Consider the following 26,519-nt stretch of genomic DNA (forward strand, 5'->3'; position numbering starts at 1 on the left):
CATCACCACCACCTTCACCGTCACCAACCACCGTCACCACCACCAACCACCGTCACCAACCACCGTCACCACCACCAACCACCATCACCACCAACCACCATCACCACCAACCACCATCACCGTCACCAACCGCCACTGCCATCAACACCACCACAATCACCACAACCACCACCAACCACCATCACCACCAACCACCATCACCGTCACCATCACCAACCACCATCACCGTCACCACTATCAACCACCACCACCACTACCATCACCACCAACCACCACTCTCACCACCACCAACCACCATCGCCATCACCAAGCACCACAACCACCACCACCACCACCACCACCCACCACCCACCTTGTCGCTGGCGGCGGGCACGTCCGCCCTGCTGGGGTCGGCGCTGTCCCCCGCCGGCACCTCGTCGAGCTCCACGTGGAAGAGGTAGAAGATGAAGCCGTAGAGGGCTGGGCCCAGCCCGTTGCACAGCCCCCGAATCCCCGTCACCATGCCCTGCACCACGCCTGTGGCAACGCGGCGGGAGAGGGGCGGTGGGGCGGGGCAGTTGTTGTTTAACCACCACCAGCTAAGGCCCTTACCGAGCTGCTGTGTTAGCTGTTTTGTCAGAATCAAGTGGTTCTAGACTTGAAGCTTTCGTGACTGCGAGGATTCATACTCTTAGTTCTTTCGGTAAAGTCACCACGTAGGTACAAAATGAAATTAAAATTAATAAAAAATAAAATCGCGACGTTTAGGAGGCAACACAAGTCTCCGTCATCAGGTGGGACCGTCACAGCCAGATTTGCTGCATCAAGTGATGGTCCCACATGATGACGGAGACTTGTGTTGCCTCCGAAACGTCGTGATTTTCTTATTTTATTTTTTATGAATTTTTATTTAATTTTTTACCTACATGGTGACTTTACCGAAAGAACTAAGAGTAAGAATCAAGTGGCTTGTCATCATCATCATCATCATCGCCGCGTGGGAAATTCATCGCCGCGGCCGAATAACTCTAAGACGCGCAACGTCGATTCTAAATGTGGAGGGGGAAAAACCCGGAGCCTCACCTTGTTGGTCGGCGTCGGCGTTTCGCGACACCAGCGCCGACACGGCCGGGAAGGTGATGCTGGACATGGCGGCCACAGCGCCGGACGCCCACATCATCCTGGCAGCACAAAGACAGAGGGGCACCCACGCCCCAATGGAGCCTTTAACAGACCGTTTTGGAGGCAAGTGGTGTTAAAACTCAACGATTTCTCATCTCCTCACAAACTAAACTATTTTTAAATCCTTTATATTAAGTTCACTTGCTTGATTGCTTGCGTGCTTGCTTACGACCGTGCAAATCTTTCGGTCGTTTTTTAACCCACTTCCCGTGATCCAATCGAGCTGACATTTTGCACACAGACTCGTTGTGCGTGACAATTTATTTTCGTGAAAATTTTTTTCCAAAATTTTACACTTTTTAGGAAAAAAATTATATTTAATTACCAATTGCTTAATGGTGGCAGGCAATCATCTGACCCATAGGTGGCAGCCATCTCAAGCCAGAGGACGAGAGGACTCTAGCCGCCACGCATATAAAGGATTTATAGTGAAAAACTTTGTTTTTACGGGTTATACTTATTATTTCACCAGGTAAGGTCCCACACTACCGAGCCGGTTAATTTCCCCCCCGCCCCCGCCCCCGAGGCGGCCTGGCTACAAATGATAGCTCAACAAAGGCCTTCAAGAGTGTCCTCCAGCAGAGGCCTTCTCCGCACGCACACGCAAAACAAAGACAAAGGTCCCCCGTGTGGCCTCAACAGACTGACAGGGGCAAGTGCTGTTAGCGAGTAGCAGCGCCTACGAAGGCCGGCACGGCGGCACGCGAGGGGGCTGGGTGACCAGCACCGCGCCCGGCCGCCTTTGTCTCTCTCCCAGGTGGCGATATTTACGCATCGCACCAGGTACTCATTTGAGGCCGAGTTGACCTAGGGGATGACCCAGGACCGCTTCAGACAATCGTCGCCGGTGTTGGTGTTGAGCGTGAATCGAACGTGGGCCACCGGGTTTGTGGTGCAGCGCGCTAAACCGCGCTAACTACCGCTCCCAACACGCACACCAAGAGCCGCCATTCGCCACGAAGTCAGAGGGACATCAACACGGCACCTGTGCCAGGCCAGGTGCACTTTGAGGCCATGTGAAGTGTCAAAGGCTCGCTGCTGGCAGGAGGTCACGGGACAGACCCAGCAGGTGCCATGGGGGTGGCTGACTGAGATGACTGGTAGACGCACCGCCAGCTGTACCCTCCTACTGTGCCAGGCTAGGTGCAGGTCACAGGACAGACCCGGCAGGTGCCATGGGGTCGGCTGACTGAGATGACTGGTAGACGCACCGCCAGCTGTACCCCCTACTGTGCCAACTTGCTGCATTTTATCCGCCCGGCGCTCCGCACGTTGTTGTGAGCAGCGTCGCTCCTCTGCCCTCCCGTTGTTGTTGTTGTAAAAAGTGACCGTCTCCAACTGCCCAGTCGTGGCATCTTTCACGAGCCTCCTCCGCACACACACACGCACGCACACACGCACACACGCACACACACGCACACGCACGCACGCACGCACACGCACACACGCACACACGCACGCACCAGGGCTGGGAGCCGAAGCCGTAGCACGTGAGCTGCACCATCTGGAAGACCAGGCCAAGCAGAATGGTGTTCTTGTTCCCGATGGAGCGCATGAGGGCGCTGAGCACCAGCGTCTAGACGCGCAGGGATGCACGGGGGGACACGCGGAGACACACGCGGGGACACGCGCGGGGACACGCGCGGGGACATGCGCGGGGACACGCGCGGGAAAACAAGGGCATCGGCAATCAGCACAGAGGCACGGGGAACACAAAGGGGAACACAAAGGGGAACCAGGGGACACGGGAGGATACAGGGAGACGTGCGGAGACAGAGGGAGATCAGCACAGACGTACGGGGACACACGGGGACACACGGGGACACACGGGGACACACGGGGACACACGGGCACACACGGGGACACACGGGGACACACGGGGACACACGGGGACACAAACAGAGATGCAGGCGGGACGCCCGGTAACACGTAGAGGGCACAGGTGCACGGACGGGGACACATGGAGACGTACAGGGTTGGACAGGACCACACATGGGATACACGGGGACACACTGCGACAGTGGGACACGGGGACACACGGGTGACACACTGTGACAGTGAGACACGGTGGACGCGCAGGCCTCTGTCCCACCTGAGCGATGATGGACAGGATGCCCAGCACGGCAATGAAAGCGGCGACGCTTTCGGAGGAGAACTTCATCACCTGCACACGCACACACGCACACGTACACACGCACACACGCACACGTACACACACACACGCACACACACACACACACGCACACGCACACGCACACACACACACGTATACACGCACACACGTATATACACGCACACACGTATACACACACACACACACGTATACACGCACGCACACACACACACGTATACACGCACACACACACACGTATACACGCACACACACACACGTATACACGCACACACACGCACACACACACACGCACACACACGCACACACGTATATACACACACACACACACGTATACACACGCACACACACACGTATACACGCACACACGTATATACACACACACACACGTACACACGCACACACGCACACACGCACACACACACACACACATATACACGCACACACGTATATACACACACACACACACGTACACACGCACACACGCACACACACACACAAACGTGTCATGGAACCCGCCACCACCATCACCCGACACAGCCAACCGGTAAGGGGGTTTGTCACCTAAACAAAACGTGGCCAATGAGCTACTCCTTCTAAACGTGTCATGGAACCCGCCACCACCATCACCCGACACAGCCAATCGGTAAGGGGGTTTTTGTCACGTAAACAATATCGTGCCAGGTCGTTCCAAGTTCAGCACTAACCGGTTGTGCGTTGGGAGAGTAAAACCCACCACAACATTTGCAATTGGACCACAAGCACTGCTCTCTCCCATAACGCGGCGGAAGTAGTTGCGTCGCTGAAGAACGCCGCGGCGTCATGGACAAATCGCGTTACAATAATTGGTCTATAACGTAGGGGGGTAAAGCGCGGTACGCGATAATGCGTGAAGTGCGCAACGCAGGGGACGAACAGAGACCGAGGCGCGCGTGCGGTAGCGTCTAGAAGGACCCAGCAGCATCCCGATGCCACGCAGAGAACGGCCGTCACGGACCCATAATTCCTAACTCACGCGACGCAGTGCTTCCGTTCGCTCCATCGCGGTTACTACATCCAATTCGCATCCGCGTTTTTTCAACAAACGCGTCATTAAAACCGCACGCGGCGTCACAGGAGAACAGAACGCACGACGTTCGGCCGGCGATATGCCGGAGTTGTGAGCGCACACACCCCGAGCGAGCGAGCGAGCGCGCGCGCCTCACCTGGCGCAGGTAGAGGAAGAAGCTGGAGTACTGGCCGGCCTCGGGCAGGTAGGAGAGCAGCACCGTGATGCAGATGAGAAGCACCGTTGAGTCCTGGCCGACCTTGCGCAGGGACTAGAGACGGCGCGCGGGCACACACACACACAGAGGTCAGTCGCTCGCTCGCTCACTCACAGACCAGCTCGCTCACTCACCAAACACCTCGCCAAGCAGCTCGCTCGCTCACTCATCGAACAGCTGACTCGCTCGCTCACTCACCCGCTAATTCACATGCCCCCCCCACCACCCCCCCCCACCACCACCCCCCCCACCCCCCCCCCACCCCCCCCCCACCACCACCCCCCCCCCACCACCCGCCCCACCACCACCTCCGAACCACCATCCTTCCCAACCGTGGCCCAACGCGCCGGAGCACTGTTATATCGCTAGTGGAGCTCGCTCGCGTAACAAAAACAAGTTAAAAAATCGCGTTGCGAGAAAACGGACGTTTTTAAAAAAAAAACTAAAAAGGGACATTAATAACTTTTTTCACGGCCTTGGAAGGGCCGCGGTGGCCTGGGCCCCACTCCGCCCGGGGCCCAGCTGGGCCCAGGACCCCCGGGGGGGGGGGGGGGGGGGGGGCGCCTCACCGCGAAGGGGTCGGCCTGCTCCCACGAGATGGGGGCCCCCCACGAGGCGGGCCGCATCTTCTCGGGCAGCGACTCGGGCACGGCGGCAAGCACGAAGGCGATGTCCAGCAGCGCCACGGCGGTGGCCAGCGCCACCACCAGCCCGTCGCCGTACGCCTCGCTCAGGTACGCGCCGATCGCCGGGCTCGTCACCAGGCTCGCCGCAAACGTCGCCGACACCTGGGTTTGGGGTGTGGGTGGGTGGGTGGTGTGGGTGGGTGGGTGTGGGTGGGTGGGTGGTGTGGGTGGTGTGGGTGGGTGTGAGTGGGTGTGGGTGGATTTGGGTGGGTGGGTGTGGGTGGGTGTGGGTGGGTGTGGGTGGGTTTGGGTGGGTTTGGGTGGGTTTGGGTGGATTTGGGTGGGTGGGTGTGGGTGGGTGGTGTGGGTGTGTGGGTAGGTTTGGGTGAGTGTGGGTGGGTTTGGGTGGATTTGGGTGAGTAGGTGGGTTTGGGTGGGTTTCAATGCGTAGGTGGGTGGGTCAGTGGGTGGTTGGGTGAGAGGGTGAGTAGGTGGGGGGTGGGGGTAGAGGGGTGGGTTTGGGTTTGGGTGGGTGGGGGTGGGTGGGTTTATGTGGATGTGGGCGAGTAGGTGGGTTTGGGTGGGTGGGTGGTGTGGGTGTGTAGGTTTGGGTGGGTGGGTGGTGTGGGTGTGTAGGTTTGGGTGGGTGGGTGGTGTGGGTGTGTAGGTTTGGGTGGGTGGGTGGTGTGGGTGTGTAGGTTTGGGTGGGTGGGTGGTGTGGGTGTGTAGGTTTGGGTGGGTGGGTGGTGTGGGTGTGTAGGTTTGGGTGGGTGGGTGGTGTGGGTGTGTAGGTTTGGGTGGGTGGGTGGGTGGTGTGGGTGTGTAGGTTTGGGTGGGTGGGTGTGGGTGGGTTTGGGTGTGTGGGGGTGGGTTTGGGTGGATGTGGGCGAGTAGGTGGGTTTGGGTGGTTTTCAATGCGTAGGTGGGTGAGTCAGTGGGTGGTTTCGTGAGTGGGTGGGTGGGTGAAGGTAGAGGGGTGGGTGGGTTTGAGTCAGTCGATTTGGTTGGGTTTGGGTGAGTGGGTGGTTGGGTCAGTGGTGGTTTGGTCAGTGGGTGGGGAGGTGGGTGGAGATGTGGGTGGAGTGATGGGTGGGGAGGGGGTGTACGTTAGGATGCACACATCACGGCTGTCAATCTTATTACATGTGTGTGCGCGTGTGTCTGTCCCGTGACCTCCTGCCAGCAGCGAGCCTTCGACACTTCACGTGACAGCCTCAAAGTGCACCTGGCCTGGCACCGTGGTGATGTCCCTGTCACTTCGTGGCGAATGGCGGCTCTTGATATTGGTGTGCGTGTCGGGAGCGGTAGTGTCGCGCGGTTTAGGGCACTGCGCTACGAACCCGGCGACCCGAGTTCAATTCCCGCTCACGGCCCACAGTGACGATTATCTGACCCGGTCCTTGGCCTCCCCTAGGTCGACTCAGCCTCAAATGAGTACCCCGGTGCCTCGCGTAAGAACATCGCCACTAGGGGCGTGGTGCTGGCCACCCACCCCCCTCATGTTGCCGTTCCGGCCTTCGTAGGTGCTGCTCGCTCACCGAACTTGCCCCAGCAGTCTGCTAGGGCTACACGGGGGACCTCCGTCTGCGTAACGCGGGCAGGCGAGCGAGCGAGCGAACGTGCGCGTCTCACCAGGCCGTACGCCGTGCTGCGCTCGTGCTCGGCCGTGACGTCCGCCACGTAGGCGAACACCACGGAGAAGGTGACCGAGAAGATCCCGGAGATGGAGATCACGGCAAAGTACCACCTGCGCAACCGGGCGCCACGGGAACCGCACACGCACCGCACACGAACGTGTCTCTCTATGCCGAGCGTATAGAGGGTTTGTATGCCGTGCGTATAGTGTGTGTGTGTGCCGTGTGTATAGTGTGTGTGTGTGCCGTGTGTATAGTGTGTGTATGTGCCGTGTGTATAGTGTGTGTGTGTGCTGTGTGTGTATGCCGTGCGTATAGATAGAGTGTGTGTGTGCTGTGTGTATAGTGTGTGTGTATGCTGTGCGTATAGTGTGTGTGTGTGCTGTGCGTATAGTGTGTGTGTGTGCTGTGTGTATAGTGTGTGTGTATGCCGTGCGTATAGATAGAGTGTGTGTGTGCTGTGTGTATAGTGTGTGTGTGCTGTGTGTATAGAGTGTGTGTGTGCTGTGCGTATAGTGTGTGTGTGTGCCGTGCGTATAGAGTGTGTGTGTGCTGTGTGTATAGAGTGTGTGTGTGCTGTGTGTATAGAGTGTGTATGTGCTGTGCGTATAGAGTGTGTGTGTGCTGTGTGTATAGTGTGTGCGTGTGCTGTGTGTATAGTGTGTGTGCGTGCTGTGCGTATAGAGTGTGTGTGTGCCGTGCGTATAGTGTGTGTGTGTGCTGTGTGTATAGAGTGTGTGTGTGCTATGTGTATAGTGTGTGTGTGTGCTGTGCGTATAGTGTGTGTGTGTGCTGTGCGTATAGTGTGTGTGTGCTGTGCGTATAGTGTGTGTGTGCTGTGTGTATAGTGTGTGTGTGCTGTGCGTATAGTGTGTGTGTGTGCTGTGTGTATAGTGTGTGTGTGTGCTGTGCGTATAGAGTGTGTGTGTGTGCTGTGTGTATAGTGTGTGTATGCTGTGTGTATATAGTGTGTGTGTGCTGTGCGTATAGTGTGTGTGTGTGCTGTGTGTATAGTGTGTGTATGCTGTGTGTATATAGTGTGTGTGTGCTGTGCGTATAGAGTGTGTGTGTGCTGTGTGTATAGTGTGTGTATGCTGTGTGTATATAGTGTGTGTATGCTGTGCGTATAGTGTGTGTGTGTGCTGTGCGTATAGTGTGTGTGTGTGTGCTGTGTGTATAGAGTGTGTGTGTGCTGTGTGTATAGTGTGTGTATGCTGTGTGTATATAGTGTGTGTGTGCTGTGCGTATAGTGTGTGTGTGTGCTGTGTGTATAGTGTGTGTATGCTGTGTGTATATAGTGTGTGTATGCTGTGCGTATAGAGTGTGTGTATGCTGTGCGTATAGTGTGTGTATGCTGTGCGTATATAGTGTGTGTGTGCTGTGCGTATAGAGTGTGTGTGTGCTGTGCGTATAGAGTGTGTGTATGCTGTGTGTATAGTGTGTGTGTGTGCTGTGTGTATAGAGTGTGTGTGCTGTGCGTATAGAGTGTGTGTGTGCTGTGCGTATAGAGTGTGTGTGTGCTGTGTGTATAGTGTGTGTATGCCGTGTGTATAGTGTGTGTGTGTGCTTTGTGTATAGAGTGTGTGTGTGCTGTGCGTATAGAGTGTGTGTATGCTGTGTGTATAGTGTGTGTGTGTGCTGTGTGTATAGAGTGTGTGTGTGCTGTGTGTATAGTGTGTGTATGCCGTGTGTATAGTGTGTGTGTGTGCTGTGTGTATAGTGTGTGTGTGCTGTGTGTATAGTGTGTGTGTCCTGTGTGTATAGTGTGTGTGTGCTATGCGTATAGTGTGTGTGTGTGCTGTGCGTATAGTGTGTGTGTGCTGTGCGTATAGTGTGTGTATGCTGTGCGTATAGAGTGTGTGTGTGCTGTGTGTATAGTGTGTGTATGCCGTGTGTATAGTGTGTGTGTGTGCTGTGTGTATAGTGTGTGTGTATGCTGTGTGTATAGAGTGTGTGCGTGCTGTGTGTATAGTGTGTGTGTGTGCTGTGTGTATATAGTGTGTGTGTGCTGTGCGTATAGAGTGTGTGTGCTGTGCGTATAGTGTGTGTGTGCTGTGTGTATAGTGTGTGTGTGTGCTGTGCATATATAGTGTGTGTGTGCTGTGCGTATAGAGTGTGTGTGTGCTGTGCGTATAGAGTGTGTGTGTGCTGTGCGTATAGTGTGTGTGTGTGCTGTGCGTATAGAGTGTGTGTATGCTGTGCGTATAGTGTGTGTGTATGCTGTGCGTATAGTGTGTGTGTGTGCTGTGCGTATAGTGTGTGTGTGTGCTGTGTGTATAGTGTGTGTGTGCTGTGTGTATATTGTGTGTGTATGCCGTGTGTATAGTGTGTGCGTGTGCTGTGTGTATAGAGTGTGTGTGTGCTGTGCGTATAGTGTGTGTGTGTGCTGTGCGTATAGAGTGTGTGCGTGCTGTGTGTATAGTGTGTGTGTGTGCTGTGCGTATAGTGTGTGTGTGTGCTGTGCGTATAGAGTGTGTGTGTGCTGTGCGTATAGAGTGTGTGTGTGCCGTGCGTATAGTGTGTGTGTGTGCTGTGCGTATAGAGTGTGTGTGTGCTGTGCGTATAGTGTGTGTGTGTGCTGTGCGTATAGTGTGTGTGTGTGCTGTGCGTATAGAGTGTGTGTGTGCCGTGCGTATAGTGTGTGTGTGTGCCGTGCGTATAGTGTGTGTGTGTGCCGTGCGTATAGAGTGTGTGTGTGCTGTGCGTATAGAGTGTGTGCCGTGCGTATAGTGTGTGTGTGTGCTGTGCGTATAGAGTGTGTGTGTGCTGTGCGTATAGTGTGTGTGTGTGCTGTGCGTATAGAGTGTGTGTGTGCCGTGCGTATAGTGTGTGTGTGTGCCGTGCGTATAGAGTGTGTGTGTGCTGTGTGTATAGAGTGTGTGTGTGCTGTGTGTATAGAGTGTGTGTGTGCTGTGCGTATAGAGTGTGTGTGTGCCGTGCGTATAGTGTGTGTGTGTGCCGTGCGTATAGTGTGTGTGTGTGCCGTGCGTATAGAGTGTGTGTGTGCTGTGCGTATAGTGTGTGTGTGTGCTGTGCGTATAGAGTGTGTGTGTGCTGTGCGTATAGAGTGTGTGTGTGCTGTGCGTATAGAGTGTGTGTGTGCTGTGCGTATAGAGTGTGTGTGTGCTGTGCGTATAGAGTGTGTGTGTGCTGTGCGTATAGTGTGTGTGTGTGCTGTGCGTATAGAGTGTGTGTGTGCTGTGTGTATAGTGTGTGTATGCTGTGTGTATAGTGTGTGTGTATGCTGTGCGTATAGAGTGTGTGTGTGCTGTGTGTATAGTGTGTGTATGCTGTGTGTATAGTGTGTGTGTGTGCTGTGTGTATAGAGTGTGTGTGTGCTGTGTGTATAGAGTGTGTGTGTGCTGTGTGTATAGTGTGTGTGTGTGCTGTGCGTATAGAGTGTGTGTATGCTGTGCGTATAGTGTGTGTATGCTGTGTGTATAGTGTGTGTGTGTGCTGTGCGTATAGTGTGTGTGTGTGCTGTGTGTATAGTGTGTGTGTGCTGTGTGTATAGAGTGTGTGTGTGCTGTGTGTATAGTGTGTGTGTATGCTGTGTGTATAGTGTGTGTGTGTGTGCTGTGTGTATAGTTTGTGTATGCTGTGTGTATAGTGTGTGTATGCTGTGTGTATAGAGTGTGTGTATGCTGTGTGTATAGAGTGTGTGTATGCTGTGTGAATAGAGTGTGTGTATGCTGTGTGTATAGTGTGTGTGTGTGCTGTGTGTATAGTGTGTGTGTGTGCTGTGTGTATAGTGTGTGTGTGTGTGCTGTGTGTATAGTGTGTGTATGCTGTGTGTATAGTGTGTGTATGCTGTGCGTATAGAGTGTGTGTGTGCTGTGCGTATAGAGTGTGTGTGTGCTGTGCGTATAGTGTGTGTATGCTGTGCGTATAGTGTGTGTGTGTGCTGTGCGTATAGTGTGTGTGTGTGCTGTGTGTATAGTGTGTGTGTGCTGTGTGTATATTGTGTGTGTGTGCCGTGTGTATAGTGTGTGTGCGTGCTGTGTGTATAGTGTGTGTGTGTGTGCTGTGTGTATAGTGTGTGTATGCCGTGTGTATAGTGTGTGTATGCCGTGTGTATAGTGTGTGTGTGTGCCGTGTGTATAGTGTGTGTGTGTGCTGTGTGTATAGTGTGTGTATGCCGTGTGTATAGTGTGTGTGTGTGCTGTGTGTATAGTGTGTGTATGCCGTGTGTATAGTGTGTGTATGCCGTGTGTATAGTGTGTGTGTGTGCTGTGTGTATAGTGTGTGTGTGTGCTGTGTGTATAGTGTGTGTGCTGTGTGTATAGTGTGTGTACTGTGCATATGCTGTGCGTATAGAGTGTGTATGTTGTGCGTATAGTGTGTGTGTGTATACTGTGCATATGGGGGTAAGCTGTGCGTATGCCGTGCGTAAGCTGTGTGTATGCTGTGCGTATAGGGTGTGTGTGTGTATAAGGTGCATGTATGCCATGTGTATAGAGTGTGTGTGTGTGTATAGGGTGTGCGCGTGTGTGTATAGGGTGTGTGTGTGTATAGGGTGCATGTATGCCATGTGTATAGAGTGTGTGTGTGTGTATAGGGTGTGCGCGTGTGTGTATAGGGTGTGTGTGTGTGTATAGGGTGCATGTATGCCATGTGTATAGAGTGTGTGTGTGTATAGGGTGTGCGCGTGTGTGTATAGGGTGTGCGCGTGTGTGTATAGGGTACGTGTATGCCGTGCGTAATGCCGTGCATATAGCACGTGCGCGCGTGCATGTGCGTGCGTGTGTGTGCGTGCATGTGTGTGCGTGCGTGCGTGTGCGTGCATGTGTGTGCGTGCGTGCGTGTGCGCGCGTGCATGTGCGTGCGTGTGCGTGCGTGCGTGTGTGCGTGCGTGTGCGTGCATGTGTGTGCGTGCGTGCGTGCGTGCATCGTACCAGGGGCTAATCTTCATGAGCGGGATCGGGGCGCAGGTGAAGAAGACGGTGAGCAGCAGGAAGGACTTGCGGCCCCACACGTCCGACAGGGCCCCAATCAGAGGGGCGCTCAGGAACGACAGCAGCCCCTACCGTGGGTGGGGTGGGGGGGGGGGGGTCATGGGGGGAGGGAGAGAGGTGAGGGGAGGCACGTGGAGGGAGAGGGGGGGGTCACGGGGGAGGGAGAGAGGGGAGGGGGGGCCATGGGGGTGGGAGAGGGGGGGTCACGGGGGAGAGAGAGAGGGGAGGGGGGGCCATGGGGGTGGGAGAGGGGAGGGTCACGGGGGAGAGAGAGAGGGGAGGGGAGGCACGCGGGAGGGAGAGAGGGGGGGGGGTCATGAGGGAGAGGGGGGGGTCATGGGGGTGGGAGAGGAGGGGGGGGTCACGGTGGAGGGAGAGAGGGGAGGGGAGGCACAGGGACGTGTCTTGTCCAGATAAAATAAAGTAAAACGACAAGGATATACGAGTCAAGTGGGCAATGTTAGTCTATGGGTAATGTTACTTTATGGGCAGTGTTAGTCTATGGCTAGGCAATGTAAGTCTAGATGCCACTGTTTCTTCACGTTCTGCAGATGTAGATGCCACTGGTTCTTCACGTTCTGCAGAAGTAGATGCCACTGGTTCTTCACGTTCTGCAGAAGTAGATGCCACTGTTTCTTCACGTTCTGCAGATGTAGATGCCACTGGTTCTTCACGTTCTGCAGACGTAGATGCCACTGGTTCTTCACGTTCTACAGATGTAGATGCCACTGGTTCTTCACGTTCTGCAGATGTAGATGCCACTGGTTCTTCACGTTCTGCAGAAGTAGATGCCACTGGTTCTTCACGTTCTGCAGATGTAGATGCCACTGGTTCTTCACGTTCTGCAGATGTAGATGCCACTGGTTCTTCACGTTCTACAGATGTAGATGCCACTGGTTCTTCACGTTCTGCAGATGTAGATGCCACTGGTTCTTCACGTTCTGCAGATGTAGATTTCCACTGGTGCTTCACGTTGTGCAGATGTAGATGCCACTGGTTCGTCGCGTTCTGCAGATGTAGATGCCACTGGTTCTTCACGTTCTGCAGATGTAGATGCCACTGGTTCATCACGTTCTGCAGATGTAGATGCCACTGGTTCTTCACGTTCTGCAGATGTAGATGCTACTGGTTCTTCACGTTCTGAGGATGTAGATGCCACTGGTTCTTCACGTTCTGCAGATGTAGATATGCCACTGGTTCTTCACGTTCTGCAGATGTAGATGCCACTGGTGCTTCACGTTGTGCAGATGTAGATGCCACTGGTTCTTCGCGTTCTGCAGATGTAGATGCCACTGGTTCTTCACATTCTGCAGATGTAGATGTCACTGGTTCTTCAAGTTCTGTAGATGTAGATGCCACTGGTTCTTCACATTTTGCAGATGTAGATGCCACTGGTTCTTCACGTTCTACAGATGTAGATGCCACTGGTTCTTCACGTTCTGCAGATGTAGATGCCACTGGTTCGTCACATTCTGCAGATGTAGCTGCCACTGGTTCTTCACGATCTGCAGATGTGATGCCACTGGTTCTTCACATTCTGCAGATGTAGATGCCACTGGTTCTTCACGTTCTGCAGACGTAGATGTCGCTGGTTCTTCACGTTCTGCAGATGTAGATGCCACTGGTTCTTCACATTCTGCAGATGTAGATGCCACTGGTTCTTCACGTTCTGCAGACGTAGATGTCGCTGGTTCTTCACGTTCTGCAGATGTAGATGCCACTGGTTCTTCACATTCTGCAGATGTAGATGCCACTGGTTCTTCACGTTCTGCAGACGTAGATGTCGCTGGTTCTTCACATTCTGCAGATGTAGATGCCACTGGTTCTTCACATTCTGCAAATGCCACTGGTTCTTCACGTTCTGCCGATGTAGATACCACTGGTTCTTCACGTTCTGCAGACGTATATTCCACTGGTTCTTGACGTTCTGCAGATGTAGATGCCACTGGTTCTTCACGTTCTGCAGATGTAGATACCACTGGTTCTTCACATTCTGCAAATGCCACTGGTTCTTCACGTTCTGCAGATGTAGATGCCACTGGTTCTTCACGTTCTGCAGATGTAGATACCACTGGTTCTTCACATTCTGCAAATGCCACTGGTTCTTCACGTTCTGCAGACGTAGATGCCACTGGTTCATCACGTTCTGCAGACGTAGATGCCACTGGTTCATCACGTTCTGCAGATGCCACTGGTTCTTCACGTTCTGCAGACGTAGATGCCACTGGTTCATCACGTTCTGCAGATGTAGATGCCACTGGTTCATCACGTTCTGCAGATGCCACTGGTTCATCACGTTCTGCAGACGTAGATGCCACTGGTTCTTCACGTTCTGCAGACGTAGATACCACTGGTTCATCACGTTCTGCAGATGCCACTGGTTCATCACGTTCTGCAGATGTAGATGCCACTGGTTCATCACGTTCTGCAGATGCCACTGGTTCTTCACGTTCTGCAGATGTAGATGCCACTGGTTCATCACGTTCTGCAGATGTAGATGCCACTGGTTCTTCACGATCTGCAGATGTAGATGCCACCACCGCCATCTATTGCCCGACGGTTGAACCTACGACTCTCAGGTCGAACAGGCAACTGGACATTACGGACCAGATTTGTTCGTATCTCTGAAAGTTCTACAGGCTTTTTGTTTCTCCTCCCCCACAATGGGAAATGACCCTCGCGATTTGCAAAAGGATCAAAGGCTCGACGTCACATGGGAGGGTAACCGACGTTTGTGCCACGCATGGTCAGCTGCCATCGGTGGCGGGGGAGGTGGGGGGGGGGAGGGCGGGCGGTGGGGATCGCCCTCGGCCTAAACAATAACACAAACCACAACCGGCCATTGGGACGGTTGAGATGAGGTGAGGTGAGACGGGGTGCAAAGTGCGCTGTGGTGACAAGCCCGGGGACGCTGAAGCAACGCCACCGCCGCCCCCTCCCGCGCGCCCCGTAAGCGCGCAAAATCCTTTATAACCTCGCGTCAACAGCCATGGCACGCACACACGCACGAGCGGTCAGGTGTGCGTTTTCAGGCTGGCGTGTTCATGCATGCGTGTTCAAGCGTGCGTGTTCGTGCATGTTTAAACGTGCGTGCGTGTTCAAGTGTGCCTGTTTCTAATTTTCTTTGCATGTTCAGGCGTACGCGTTCAAGCATTCATGCGTGTTCAAGCATCCATGCGTGTTCAAGCATTGCCCGCCTGTTCAAGCGTACCTGTTCAAGCATGTGTGTTCAAGCGTGCGTGCGTGTTCAAGCATACCTGCCTGTTCAAGCGTGCGTGCGTGTTCAAGCATGCCTGCCTGTTCAAGCGTGCCTGTCTGTTCAAGCGTGCCTGTCTGTTCAATAATGTGTGTTCAAGCGTGCGTGTTCAAGCGCGCCTGTTCAAGCATGTGTGTTCAAGTATGCCTGTTCAAGCGTCCCTGCCTGTTCAAGCGTACGCGTTCCATCGTGCGTGTTCAAGCGTGCCTGTTCAAGCGTGTGTGTTCAAGCGTGTGTGTTCAAGCGTGCGTGCCTGTTCAAGCGTGTGTGTTCAAGCGTGTGTGTTCAAGCGTGCGTGCGTGTTCAAGCGTACCTGCCTGTTCAAGCGTACGTGTTCCATCGTGCGTGTTCAAGCGTGTGCGTTCAAGCATGCGCGTTCAAGCGTGTGCGCGTGCGTACCTTCACGCCCTGTATGAGCCCGTTCATGAGGAATGTGTGCTGCGGGAATGTCTCGTGAAGAACCTTTAGAAAGACACACGACCCAACAAGGCGGCCCAAGCCACGACCAAACTGCGGTGAGGAATGGGGTTTCGACGATTTGACAACCGCGCTGTGGAATCCCACTTATGCGACAGTGACAGAGGTGGTGGCGGTGGCGGCGTTGTTGATTATACGGATGGTGGTGGTAGTTAGGGTGGTGGCGTTGATGTCGGTGGTCGTGACCGGTGGCAGTGTCGGCGATGAATGCGGATGGCGGCGGGGGTATTTGACGTTAGCGAGTGATGGTATTCTATGGCGGTGGTGACGGTGGAGGTTTTACAGCGGTAGCGGTGATCTCAGCCACGCCGCGGACGATGGAATATACCGTGGTGCTGATGTCGCCGATGGTGATAGCATTGCTGATATGATTTGAGCGTGACAGCGTTCAGTACTGGGAATATTACTGATGTTATTCATTCATTATGCCATTTTATTATGGCGGCAGTGGTGCGGTAACAGCGGTAACCGTGGTGGAAGTGGCGAGGGTGATGTCTGCAGTGGTACCGACGTTGGTAGTGACAGTGATGACGATGATGACGGCGTTAAGACGAGCGTGACGATGGCAGTAGTGATCCAAGAGATGGTGCTGCTGCCGATGGCGGTTGCAGCGAGACTGCTGATGATGATGATGGGAAAGATGTCGATGGTAGCAGTGACAGTGACGCTGCTGTTACCGACAGCAGCGATGATGGCGGCAGTGACGTTCAGTTGATGATACTGCCAATGGTGATGGTAGTGATAGTGATGATGCGGATGACGATGGCAATGATGCCAATAACGACGACAATAACGGTGCTGTCAGTGATGGCAGCGATGACGGCGGTAGTAGCCCGACTGCAGGTACTAGTAAGCATAACAGCGATGGCAGTGACAACCACTATGGTGATGATGACGATGACGACAATGATGACGACGACATCGACGACGACATCGACATCGACGACGACGACGACATCGACGACGACATCGACGACGACGACAACATCGACGACGACGACGACATCGACGACGACGACGACGTCGACGACATCGACGACGATGACGACATCGACGACGATGACGACATCGACGACATCGACGACGACGTCGACGACATCGACGACGATGACGACATCGACGACGATGACGACATCGACGACGATGACGACATCGACGACGATGACGACATCGACGACGATGACGACATCGACGACGACGACATCGACGACGACGACGACATCGACGACGACGACGACATCGACGACATCGACGACGACGTCGACGACATCGACGACGATGACGACATCGACGACGATGACGACATCGACGACGATGACGACATCGACGACGATGACGACATCGACGACGATGACGACATCGACGACGATGACGACATCGACGACGATGACGACATCGACGACGATGACGACATCGACGACGACGACATCGATGACGATGACGACAACAACACGTTAGAGGAGGGGCGGGCCGTCTCACCGTGAGCGTGGGGGCCGTGAGGAGGCCCCATGCGAAGAACTCGAGGAAGATGACGATGACAGCGTGGTACACACTCGGCTGTCCAAACCCCTGGGGCTGAATGCACACACGCACGCACGCAACGCACACACAAACACACGCACACAAGACAACGATCCCCCGTGTAATCTTAACAGACTGTAGGGGCAAGTGCTGTTAGCGAGTAGCACCTATGAAGGCCGGCACAGCACACGAGGGGGTGGGTGGCAAGCACCACGCCCGACCGCCTCTGTCTCCCCAGTGGCGATGTTTTTACACACCGAACCAGTTGACTAATTTGAGGCTGAGAGGACCTAGGGGAAGCCCAGGACCGGTTCAGACAATCGTTCCTGGGTGTTGGCCGTGAGCGCAGCCCGCTAACCGCTACCGCTCGCACGCACACACACACAGACATACACACACACAGACATACACACACACATACAAACACACACACATACACACACACAGAGAGAGAGACGCGGAGGATAGCCCGTCACGCGATAAATACTACTTCCATATGGCAGAAGCGCATCTGAAAACACGTGATGCAGTGTGCGAGTCCAAGGGTCTCTGTGTAATGAGTGTATGGGTTAGTATAGGTCTGTGTGATCAGTCCATGGGTTTTTATGGGTCTCTGTGTGATGAGTCTATGGGTTTCTATGGGTCTCTGTGTGATCAGTCCATGGGTTTCTATGGGTCTCTGTGTGATGAGTCTATGGGTTTCTATGGGTCTCTGTGTGATGAGTCTATGGGTTAGTATAGGTCTGTGTGATCAGTCCATGGGTTTTTATGGGTCTCTGTGTGATGAGTCTATGGGTTTCTATGGGTCTCTATGATGAGTCCATGGGTTTCTATGGGTCTCTGTGTGATGAGTCTATGGGTTTCTATGAGTTTCTATGGGTCTCTGTGTGCGGGTCCATGTGATGATAAGCCACGTCGTTGTGCTATCATTTGTGGTTCTTGTTGCTTCTGAATAGGAGCTCAGTAAATCAAAAATAGTAAAGTTTTAGTTTAGTTTTAATTCTATTTATTTCATCAAATCACATAGGATTATTGCATTTATCTTTTAACGAATGTTCAAACTGACCTCTATTGACATGAATTAATTTAGGAAAATGTTTTACGTAAGATTACAGGTGTGCTCTTTTGAACATTCATCGAGCTTAAAATTAGCACCTCGGCCTTAAAATGGTGTTGTGTTCATTTGAAGCTTTCCTGACTGCAGGAATCCATCCTCTTTGGATCTTTCGGTAAAGTCACGGAGGAAGCAAATAAAATAAAATAGATCACGACGTTTCGGGCGCAACACAAGCGTCCATCAACAGGTGGGAAAGCGTGGCCTGCTGCTGATGCAGACGGTTTTAAAAAGGTTTAAAACAGTCTGCATCAGCAGCAGACCATACTCTCTCTCTCTCTCCCCCCGTGGTGGTCGCCTGGATTTTTCTCCGGGTCGTCCGTTTTTCCCTCCACATTTAGAATCAACGTCACGAGTTTTAGAGGATTTGGCCGCAATACATTTCCACGTGAGATGATGATAAGGCACTTCGTCGAGCTGTCATTTGTGATGGCCAGGTTGCTTCAGAAAAAAACAGTTATACAGCTCAGTGGGCCTTACCTGGTAAAATATAAAAGATTAATAGTTTAGTTTACAATTAATTATATTCAAAAGTGCTATTCCTCCTATGTTGAAAAAGTTCAGACTACATGGGTTCCGAAATGGGTCCATAGTTTGGGTTGCATGGCCAAAGCCGCAATACTGTGGCTTGTCTTTAATGTACCTCTATGTATCTCTGTGTGTCTCGTTGGCTCTCTATGGGCCTCTGTATCTCCGTAAGTCTCTATGGGTTTACTGTACGGTCAAGAGTTTGTAGTTGCATGGCCACAACCGCATTACTGTGGCTTGTGTCTTTAATTTTCCATCCATTAAGGAGATGTGCACATTGGACCGTTGCTGATGTTCTGATGCAGTTGATGGCTGCACCAATGGTGAGTTGGTGGGTGACTGGGTGAGTGTGGGAGTTGATGATTACATCAGTAGTGAGTGGGTGGGTGGGTGACTGGGTGAGTGAGTGAGGGAGTTGATGGTTGCATCAGTGCTGAGTGGGTGACTGGGAGAGTGTGTCAGTGAGCTGATGGTTATACGAGTAGTGTCTTCGAAGGTGTGCGATTGTCAATTTGCACTTATTGACTGAACCTATTTCAGGAATAGTGTCAGCAATTAAATGCAATAGTTTAACAACAATAATCACGGGTATGACGATGTTTTGCGAAACGGACGATGAGACACACGGGATCGTAGGAGTGTCGCTGTATCGCCACAAACGTAACGTCACAGATAGCCGGTCGAAACGTTCCAACGTCCTAATAAATAAGCCGGTAAAATGGCATTTCTGCGTCTGTCGGCCGTCGTCATTGGGCAATTCCGTCACGCGATTCTTTGCTCAAAATTTACATTGCCACAGTGCTCATGTGGCAATGAGGGAGGTGAGTCTATTCATGGGGCAGACATTGCAGACTTCCACCGCAAAGTGGTGCCGTACTCATTTTTAAATCCTTTGTATTAAGTTCGCTTGCTTGCGCGCTTACGACCGTGCAAATCTTTCGGTCGTTTTTTAACCCACTTCCCGTGATCCAATCGAGCTGACATTTTGCACACAGACTCCGTTGTGCGTGACAATTTATTTTCGTGAAAAAAAAGATTCCAACATTTTCCACTTTTTAGGAAAAAAAGAAAATTTCATATTTAATTTTAAATACCAATGTGATAAAAATGAAACTCTTACTCAAGAAAAACAGAAATGAATAATAAAATAAAACCGATGCCACACATATAAAGGATTTTTAGTGAAAAACTTTTTTTTACGGGTTAATTCTTTTATCGACCCTGGGAGGGGAATGATGGAGCAGCAAGTCAACCTCCGTCCCTCCCTCCCTCCCTCACCAGGATTTGAACTCGCAACCTTCCGTTTGCGAGCCACCTGGCCGGTTTATTGAAGCCGAGCCAATATTTACCGAGCTTCCACTGTCACAGAAACTATCGTAAAAATTACCGCGATAAGTGGGCCCTCCCCCGGCAAAAGTGCACAAGGAAAAATTTCCACCACAGGTCAGAGGTCGCAAACGGGGTTTGATTCCTTACCCGTACCCGGCCGCACCAGGGTCGCAAACGGGTACTCTACCCGTACCCTACCCGATACCCGGCTACCCGTACCCGGCCGGGTATCGTGTAGGGTACGGGTACCCGATTGCGTCCTCTGGGATGAAGCCATGTTGCAGGCGCGGGTGGGTTGATTCTAGAAACTTGAATTGTGAGAAGAGACAAGACGTTGGGAAATGAGTGACAAACGGTGACTCGCCAGTGACTCACGGCCTACCCGTACCCGGCCGCACCAGGGTCGCAAACGGGTACCCGTACCCGGCCGGGTACGGGTAGCCGGGTATCGGGTAGGGTACGGGTATCGGGTACCCGGTTGCGACCTCTGCCACAGGTCGGGCATATTAAGCGCCACACGGACACAATATTTTTGACACCACGGGAAATTCGTTCGTTCCCTTTCTCAGTCCGCTTGCCCTGGTGAGAGTCGCGGTGGCGGAAGCATGTTGAGTAGTGGCGGTCCTGACCTCCCCTTTCCCTGGCGACAGACTAGCACCAACTACACTATACACTACGATACATTACTACACTGTACGATACTGGAATATACACTACTACACTACGAGGCAATGCTGCCCGGTAAAGTTCCAAGGGGAACCACCTCCACTAATTTCCACAGGAAATGTGTTTTCTCATTTATACACTAAAAACTAAAGCTTCATAGCTTTTTTCAGAAGCGACCTGGCTATCACAAATGATAGCTCAACGAATTGGGCTTATCATCATCATCATCATCACGTGGGAATTTATAGCGGCAACCAAATACTCTTAAACGCGTGACGTTCAATGTAAATGCGGAGGGGAAAAAACCGGAGGACCCCTGAGTAAAATCCACGCGACCGCGTGGAGAGAAACACGCAAACTCCAAATATACAGGAGGCTGTAATGCCGCAGTATGGACCTGAAAACTCAATTTGCCTGTACAAGTATACGGGGTAAACCGTACGCGTTGACACGGCGTGTCGTTAACGCATGCATCCGAGCACCCACAGCGTTCTGCTTCACGAATGTTGACACTCGCTGTGGCCTCGTGTACAATAGTGGCCACTGACCGCGAGAGAAACAAACGACCACCAGCATGCACGTACAACAATTTAACAAAATAGTGTGCGGAGCGGAGAGTATTCTCACTGCTCTGAACAACAGCTGTCAAACAACAACGTCCGTTGTTTGTTCTTGTCTACGGAGACATTTCACTTTTCTTTTTGCAAAATGCTGAAGCCGACCGGGCTCGCTAAGCGGTGGTGGCAATTCCACATCCCCAGGGCGGGGGACGAGTCTCTTCGTACGAGCAACCACCGTCGACTACCATGCGAAGTGGTACCTAATTTAGCGACCCCCGGAGGGATGGATGATTGGCTACACCGCTTGCAGGTCAACTCGGCTGAAAAATGTAAAATCCAGTGGGCAGCAACTCCTCTCGGGTGCCCTCGCTCGGTGAAGGCCTCCTCTAGGTCTACTCAGCCTGAAATAAGCATCTGGTTAATAACTTCCCCTGCCACCCCCTTCATCTGTACTTCCTTGAGGACGATTAAGACTTGAAATAAGACCTCGTTACTCCATATCGTGTCAAGGAAATTGAGTTTTCAGGTCCACACGGCGGCGTTACAGACGTTTCAATACGGGCGAGACGAAATGTTTCGTGTCTATTTGTTTGTGTTTCTCTCCTTGTGATGGGGACTTTGTAGGATGAACGTTGAGATGTATAAGGACACAGGTGGTGACCAATAAGATCTGTAGTAAGGTTGGGCACTGATAAGGGGTTGACAGGTATGTAGTAGTGTACAGTAGTGTGTGTAGTGTAGTGTGTATAGTGGAGTGTATAGTGGAGTGTATAGTGTAGTGGAGTGTCTCGTGACGTGTATATTAGTGTAGTGTATAGTAGTGTAGTGTGTAGTGTAGTATATAGTAGTGTATTGTATAGCGTAGTGGATAGGATGAACGCTGAAATGTATAAGGGGCACGGGGTGACCAATTAGGTCTGAATTGGTCTGCAATACGGTAGGCATTGATATTGGGTTGACAGGTTTGTAGCTGTGTAGTGTATAGTAGTGTAGTGTATAGTGGTGTAGTGTATAGTGGTGTAGTGTATAGTGGTGTAGTGCATAGTAGTGTAGTGTATAGTGGTGTAGTGTATAGTGGTGTAGTGCATAGTGGCGTAGTGTATAGTAGTGTATAGCGTAGTGTAGTGTATAGTAGTGTATAGTAGTGTAGTGTATAGTAGTGTAGTGTATAGTGGTGTAGTGTATAGTGGTGTAGTGCATAGTGGCGTAGTGTATAGCGTAGTGTATAGTAGTGTATAGCGTAGTGTATAGTAGTGTATAGTGTAGTGTATAGTGTAGTGTATAGTGTAGTGTATAGTAGTGTAGTGTATAGTAGTGTAGTGTATATGATGAACGTTGAGATGTAGCCAACAACGCTCTGAATGGGTCTGTCATAAAAACAGGCAACTGATAAGGGGGTTGACAGGTACGGAGTAGTGTATAGTGTAGTGTATAGTAGTGTAATGTATAGTAGTGTATAGTAGTGTAGTGTACAAGGGGGTTGACAGGGACGTAGTAGTGTATAGTAGTGTAGTGTACAAGGGGGTTGACAGGTACGTAGTAGTGTATAGTAGTGTAGTGTACAAGGGGGTTGACAGGGACGTAGTAGTGTATAGTAGTGTAGTGTATCGTGTAGTGTACAAGGGGGTTGACAGGTACGTAGTAGTGTAGTGTATCGTGTAGTGTACACGGGGGTTGACAGGTACGTAGTGTACCTCCTCAGAATTCGTCCTCGTATCGAATCACTCTCTCAGTGCCTCTTGTAGGTCGCCTCGGACTGAACAGAGAGACTCACTCCCCCCTCTCGCCTAAAATAAAAAGTTGCTGCCGAGATGTGTGGGAGGAGGAAATTTTGCAGAAATACCCCTCTCTCTTTCCCTCTGAGGCAAACCATAACCAATTGTTGTTGTTGTTGTTATAATCATAACGTTCAAATGTATTTACGGCGTCTTGCAAACATCTCCACGATCGATTGCCCGACGAGTTACACGAAGTGGGCCTCCGACTGGAGACCGCCCCCCCCCTCTCTCCTCGTTGGCCGCGGCTCGCCGCGCACCTCGACCCGGCCGAGCCGCGCTAGGCAAGACCGAGGCCGCATCGACGGAGGCCCAAGAAGCCGGACTCGACGACGACGGCCGCGGCCAACGAACGAACGGACGGGGAAAGGCACCGGGGGGGGGGCAGCAACAACAACAACAGCAACAACAACAGCAGCAACAACAACAACCGTCCCGATCTTTATATATTTTTAAACAAAATAATAAAAACGTCTTTAGTGCCTCACCGTGCCGCCGTCCTTGATGATGAGCTTCTTGGCGAGCATCACGCTGCGGTTGAGTCGCTGCTTCTTCTTCTTGTTTGACTGCAACATCGCGGTCGCCCTCCTCGCCCCTCACTTATTTACCTCCACATCGTTGTGGCGAGCGGCCATGGCGGGTTCAGAGGATGGGGGGTGGGGGTCGGGGGGGGGGGTGGGGGTTGGGGTTGGGGGGGTTGGGGGGGCGGGGGGTGGGGGGAGAGGGAAACCTGAGAAACGCGCGGTTGGAACGCGGGAACGTCATCGCGCATTGACGTCATCGCGCGTTGGCGGGACGCGTTGACGTCATCGCGTGTTGGCCTGGACGCGTTGACGTCATCGCGCGTTGGCGGGACGCGTTGACCTGATCGCGCGCTGGCGGGACGCGTTGACGTCATCGCGCGTTGGCGGGACGCGTTGACGTCATCGCGCGTTGGCGGGACGCGTTGACGTCATCGCGCGCGGTCGAAGACGCGATGACTGAGATGGCTGGGCCGATGCACCACCAGCTATGTAACTCCAACGACGATTTAATTGACAAGCGTATTTAAGACGTGGATTACAGACTCATAAACCGTTCAATGCTTTTAAGGGCACATGCAAAACAAGTAACATATGTAAAAAAAAAGAATTAAAATATTATTTTAAAAATACTAATGCCCCGTGTGAGGATCGAACTCACGACCTTCAGATTATGAGACTGACGCGCTACCTACTGCGCTAACGAGGCATCTAAACCACACCCGCCTCGTCAATACTTATCTATCTAACGCGGAACACGTGTATCGTTAAATTATATATAAAGTTTTAACGTAACATCTAAAAAATGTATCGGTTATACGGTATATATTTAAAAAAAAACGTCCCACGTTACTTTCATGAGGGCAGTATGTTAAGAGGCCACAACGTATATATGCCAACGCAATTATTCATAACAACGATTGTAAACGCAACACGAAATTGTGCGATAACTGCAATGTACACGAATATATTATTCAGTAATGTAACTTATCAGATAATCACCGTACCGGTGTCTGAGTTATAAATAGATTTCATGGAATGCCTCGATCGTGTACAGCGATGGTGGTATAGTGGTGAGCATAGCTGCCTTCCAAGCAGTTGACCCGGGTTCGATTCCCGGCCATCGCAACGCAAATATTTTTTTTAACATTTATATTTTTTTTATTCATTCTTCCTTGCAATGTTTACGACACGAGGCGTTGGCGAAAGCGGGGTGGTGGGTAAGACTTTTACCAACACACCGAGAATGCAACCAATTGATTGTGCGCCCCGAGAGGCAACGTAATTGCCTCGTTGTGCCACCCTCTGCCGTGCATTGTGTGCAATTGCACCTCCAAGTGGGGCGACACAAAAGGTCATAAAGCCGATGAGCTGTAAAGCTCTTGTTTTATCGACCGCCTTCCGGCGTGAGATTCAAGTGAAAGCCCCCCCTCGCCCCCCCTCGCCCCCCCCCCCCCCCCCGATTGAGGTCACGGTATAAACCATCATCTCTTGCCGACGTGTTTTTTTTTAAATCCTTTATATTAAGTTCACTTGCTTGCTTGCTTGCGCGCTTACGACCGTGCAAATCTTTCGGTCGTTTTTTTAACCCACTTCCCGTGATCCAATCGAGCTGACATTTTGCACACAGACTCGTTGTGCGTGACAATTTATTTTCGTGAAAATGTATTTCAAAAATTTTACACTTTTTAGGAAAAAATAAATTATATTTAATTACCAATTGCTTAATGGTGGCAGGCAATCATCTGACCCATAGGTGGCAGCCATCTCAAGCCAGAGGACGAGAGGACTCTAGCCGCCACGCATATAAAGGATTTATAGTGAAAAACTTTGTTTTTACGGGTTAATTTTTATTTCCTCCCCCCCCCCCACCCACCCACTGTTTATTTTTACAGCCGCGTTTAACAGGGCTTCGTAAAAGCGTAAAACAAACGAAATCCACAAAACAAGAGAAACAAACCGAGGACGACTAAAGTGCCACGCGTTAAGCCGCACGGACGTATCGGTAGGTGCGTCGTAAAAACCAAACGCCTGCGTCGGAAATCGACCCGCGGCGGCGACGACGTCGTGAACGTGGGTCGTCGTGAATCGGAGACCGGCGCTTGGCAAACGGAAAGGTCACGTGGGCAGTATTCTCCCACGCCACCACCTGCCCACGTGCCCCTCCACGGGGCGCTGAGACAATAAAACGCCCTTTTTCTTCTTGGTTCTTTCGGTAAAGTCGTTACGTAGAAGGGAAGTAATCAAATAATAAAACATAATAAAATAATTCTCACGACGTTTCGGCCACAACGCAAGCAGCCGTTCTCAGGTGAAGAAGACGGCTGCTTGCGTTGTGGCCGAAACGTCGTGAGAATTTTTTTTTCATTTTTATTATTTTATTACTTCCCTTCTACGTGACTTTACCGAAAGAACCAAGAAGATGAATCCCTGCAGTCACGAAAGCTTTACATCGAAATTTAAAAAGCCTTTTGTCTCTAGACATTAATAGAGACCGACAGAGCGGTTCTTTGATGGGGTGTCGACATCAACTGCCTCACCGGTTTCTTGATGGGATCTCTGGACCATTCACAGAGCACTCTCACTGATTAGCCTCTAATTGGATCTCTAGACAATAGACTGACTGGTCTCTGATTGGCTCTCTAGACAATAGACTGACTGGCCTCTGATTGGATCTCTAGACAATAGACTGACTGGTCTCTGATTGGATCTCTAGACAATAGACTGACTGGCCTCTGATTGGATCTCTAGACAATAGACTGACTGGCCTCTGATTGGATCTCTAGACAATAGACTGACTGGCCTCTGATTGGATCTCTAGACAATAGACTGACTGGTCTCTGATTGACTCTCTAGACAATAGACTGACTGGTCTCTGATTGGATCTCTAGACAATAGACTGACTGGCCTCTGATTGGATCTCTAGACAATAGACGGACTGGTCTCTGATTGGCTCTGTAGACAATAGACTGACTGGCCTCTGATTGGATCTCTAGACAA

At 51.8% G+C, this 26,519-nt stretch overlaps 1 protein-coding gene and 2 non-coding genes across 3 annotated transcripts in view; 1 reads left to right on the forward strand and 2 right to left on the reverse strand.

Annotated features, from left to right (window-relative positions):
* Positions 1-23,655, reverse strand: part of LOC144953226 (hippocampus abundant transcript 1 protein-like) — a 24,233-nt gene extending 578 nt beyond the window's left edge. The window contains exons 1-11 of the mRNA XM_078883787.1: positions 23,487-23,655; positions 16,985-17,080; positions 15,428-15,490; positions 11,713-11,840; positions 6,816-6,930; positions 5,127-5,345; positions 4,498-4,611; positions 3,254-3,325; positions 2,625-2,737; positions 1,063-1,160; positions 353-516 (exon numbers count right to left, since the gene is read on the reverse strand). Of these exons, the coding sequence (XP_078739913.1) occupies positions 353-516; positions 1,063-1,160; positions 2,625-2,737; positions 3,254-3,325; positions 4,498-4,611; positions 5,127-5,345; positions 6,816-6,930; positions 11,713-11,840; positions 15,428-15,490; positions 16,985-17,080; positions 23,487-23,573 (1,269 nt within the window). The 5' untranslated portion in view covers positions 23,574-23,655. The remainder of the gene's footprint in view (positions 1-352; positions 517-1,062; positions 1,161-2,624; positions 2,738-3,253; positions 3,326-4,497; positions 4,612-5,126; positions 5,346-6,815; positions 6,931-11,712; positions 11,841-15,427; positions 15,491-16,984; positions 17,081-23,486) is intronic.
* A 500-nt stretch (positions 23,656-24,155) lies between these two features.
* Positions 24,156-24,228, reverse strand: TRNAM-CAU (transfer RNA methionine (anticodon CAU)). Its single transcript has one exon. It is a non-coding gene; the product is annotated as a tRNA-Met (tRNA).
* Positions 24,229-24,575: 347 nt separating this feature from the next.
* TRNAG-UCC (transfer RNA glycine (anticodon UCC)) lies at positions 24,576-24,647 on the forward strand. The gene has a single exon. It is a non-coding gene; the product is annotated as a tRNA-Gly (tRNA).
* Positions 24,648-26,519: the final 1,872 nt, after the last annotated feature.

The sequence above is a fragment of the Lampetra fluviatilis genome, chromosome 3 (assembly GCF_964198595.1).
Source record: "Lampetra fluviatilis chromosome 3, kcLamFluv1.1, whole genome shotgun sequence".
In the NCBI taxonomy this organism is placed as follows: domain Eukaryota; kingdom Metazoa; phylum Chordata; class Hyperoartia; order Petromyzontiformes; family Petromyzontidae; genus Lampetra; species Lampetra fluviatilis.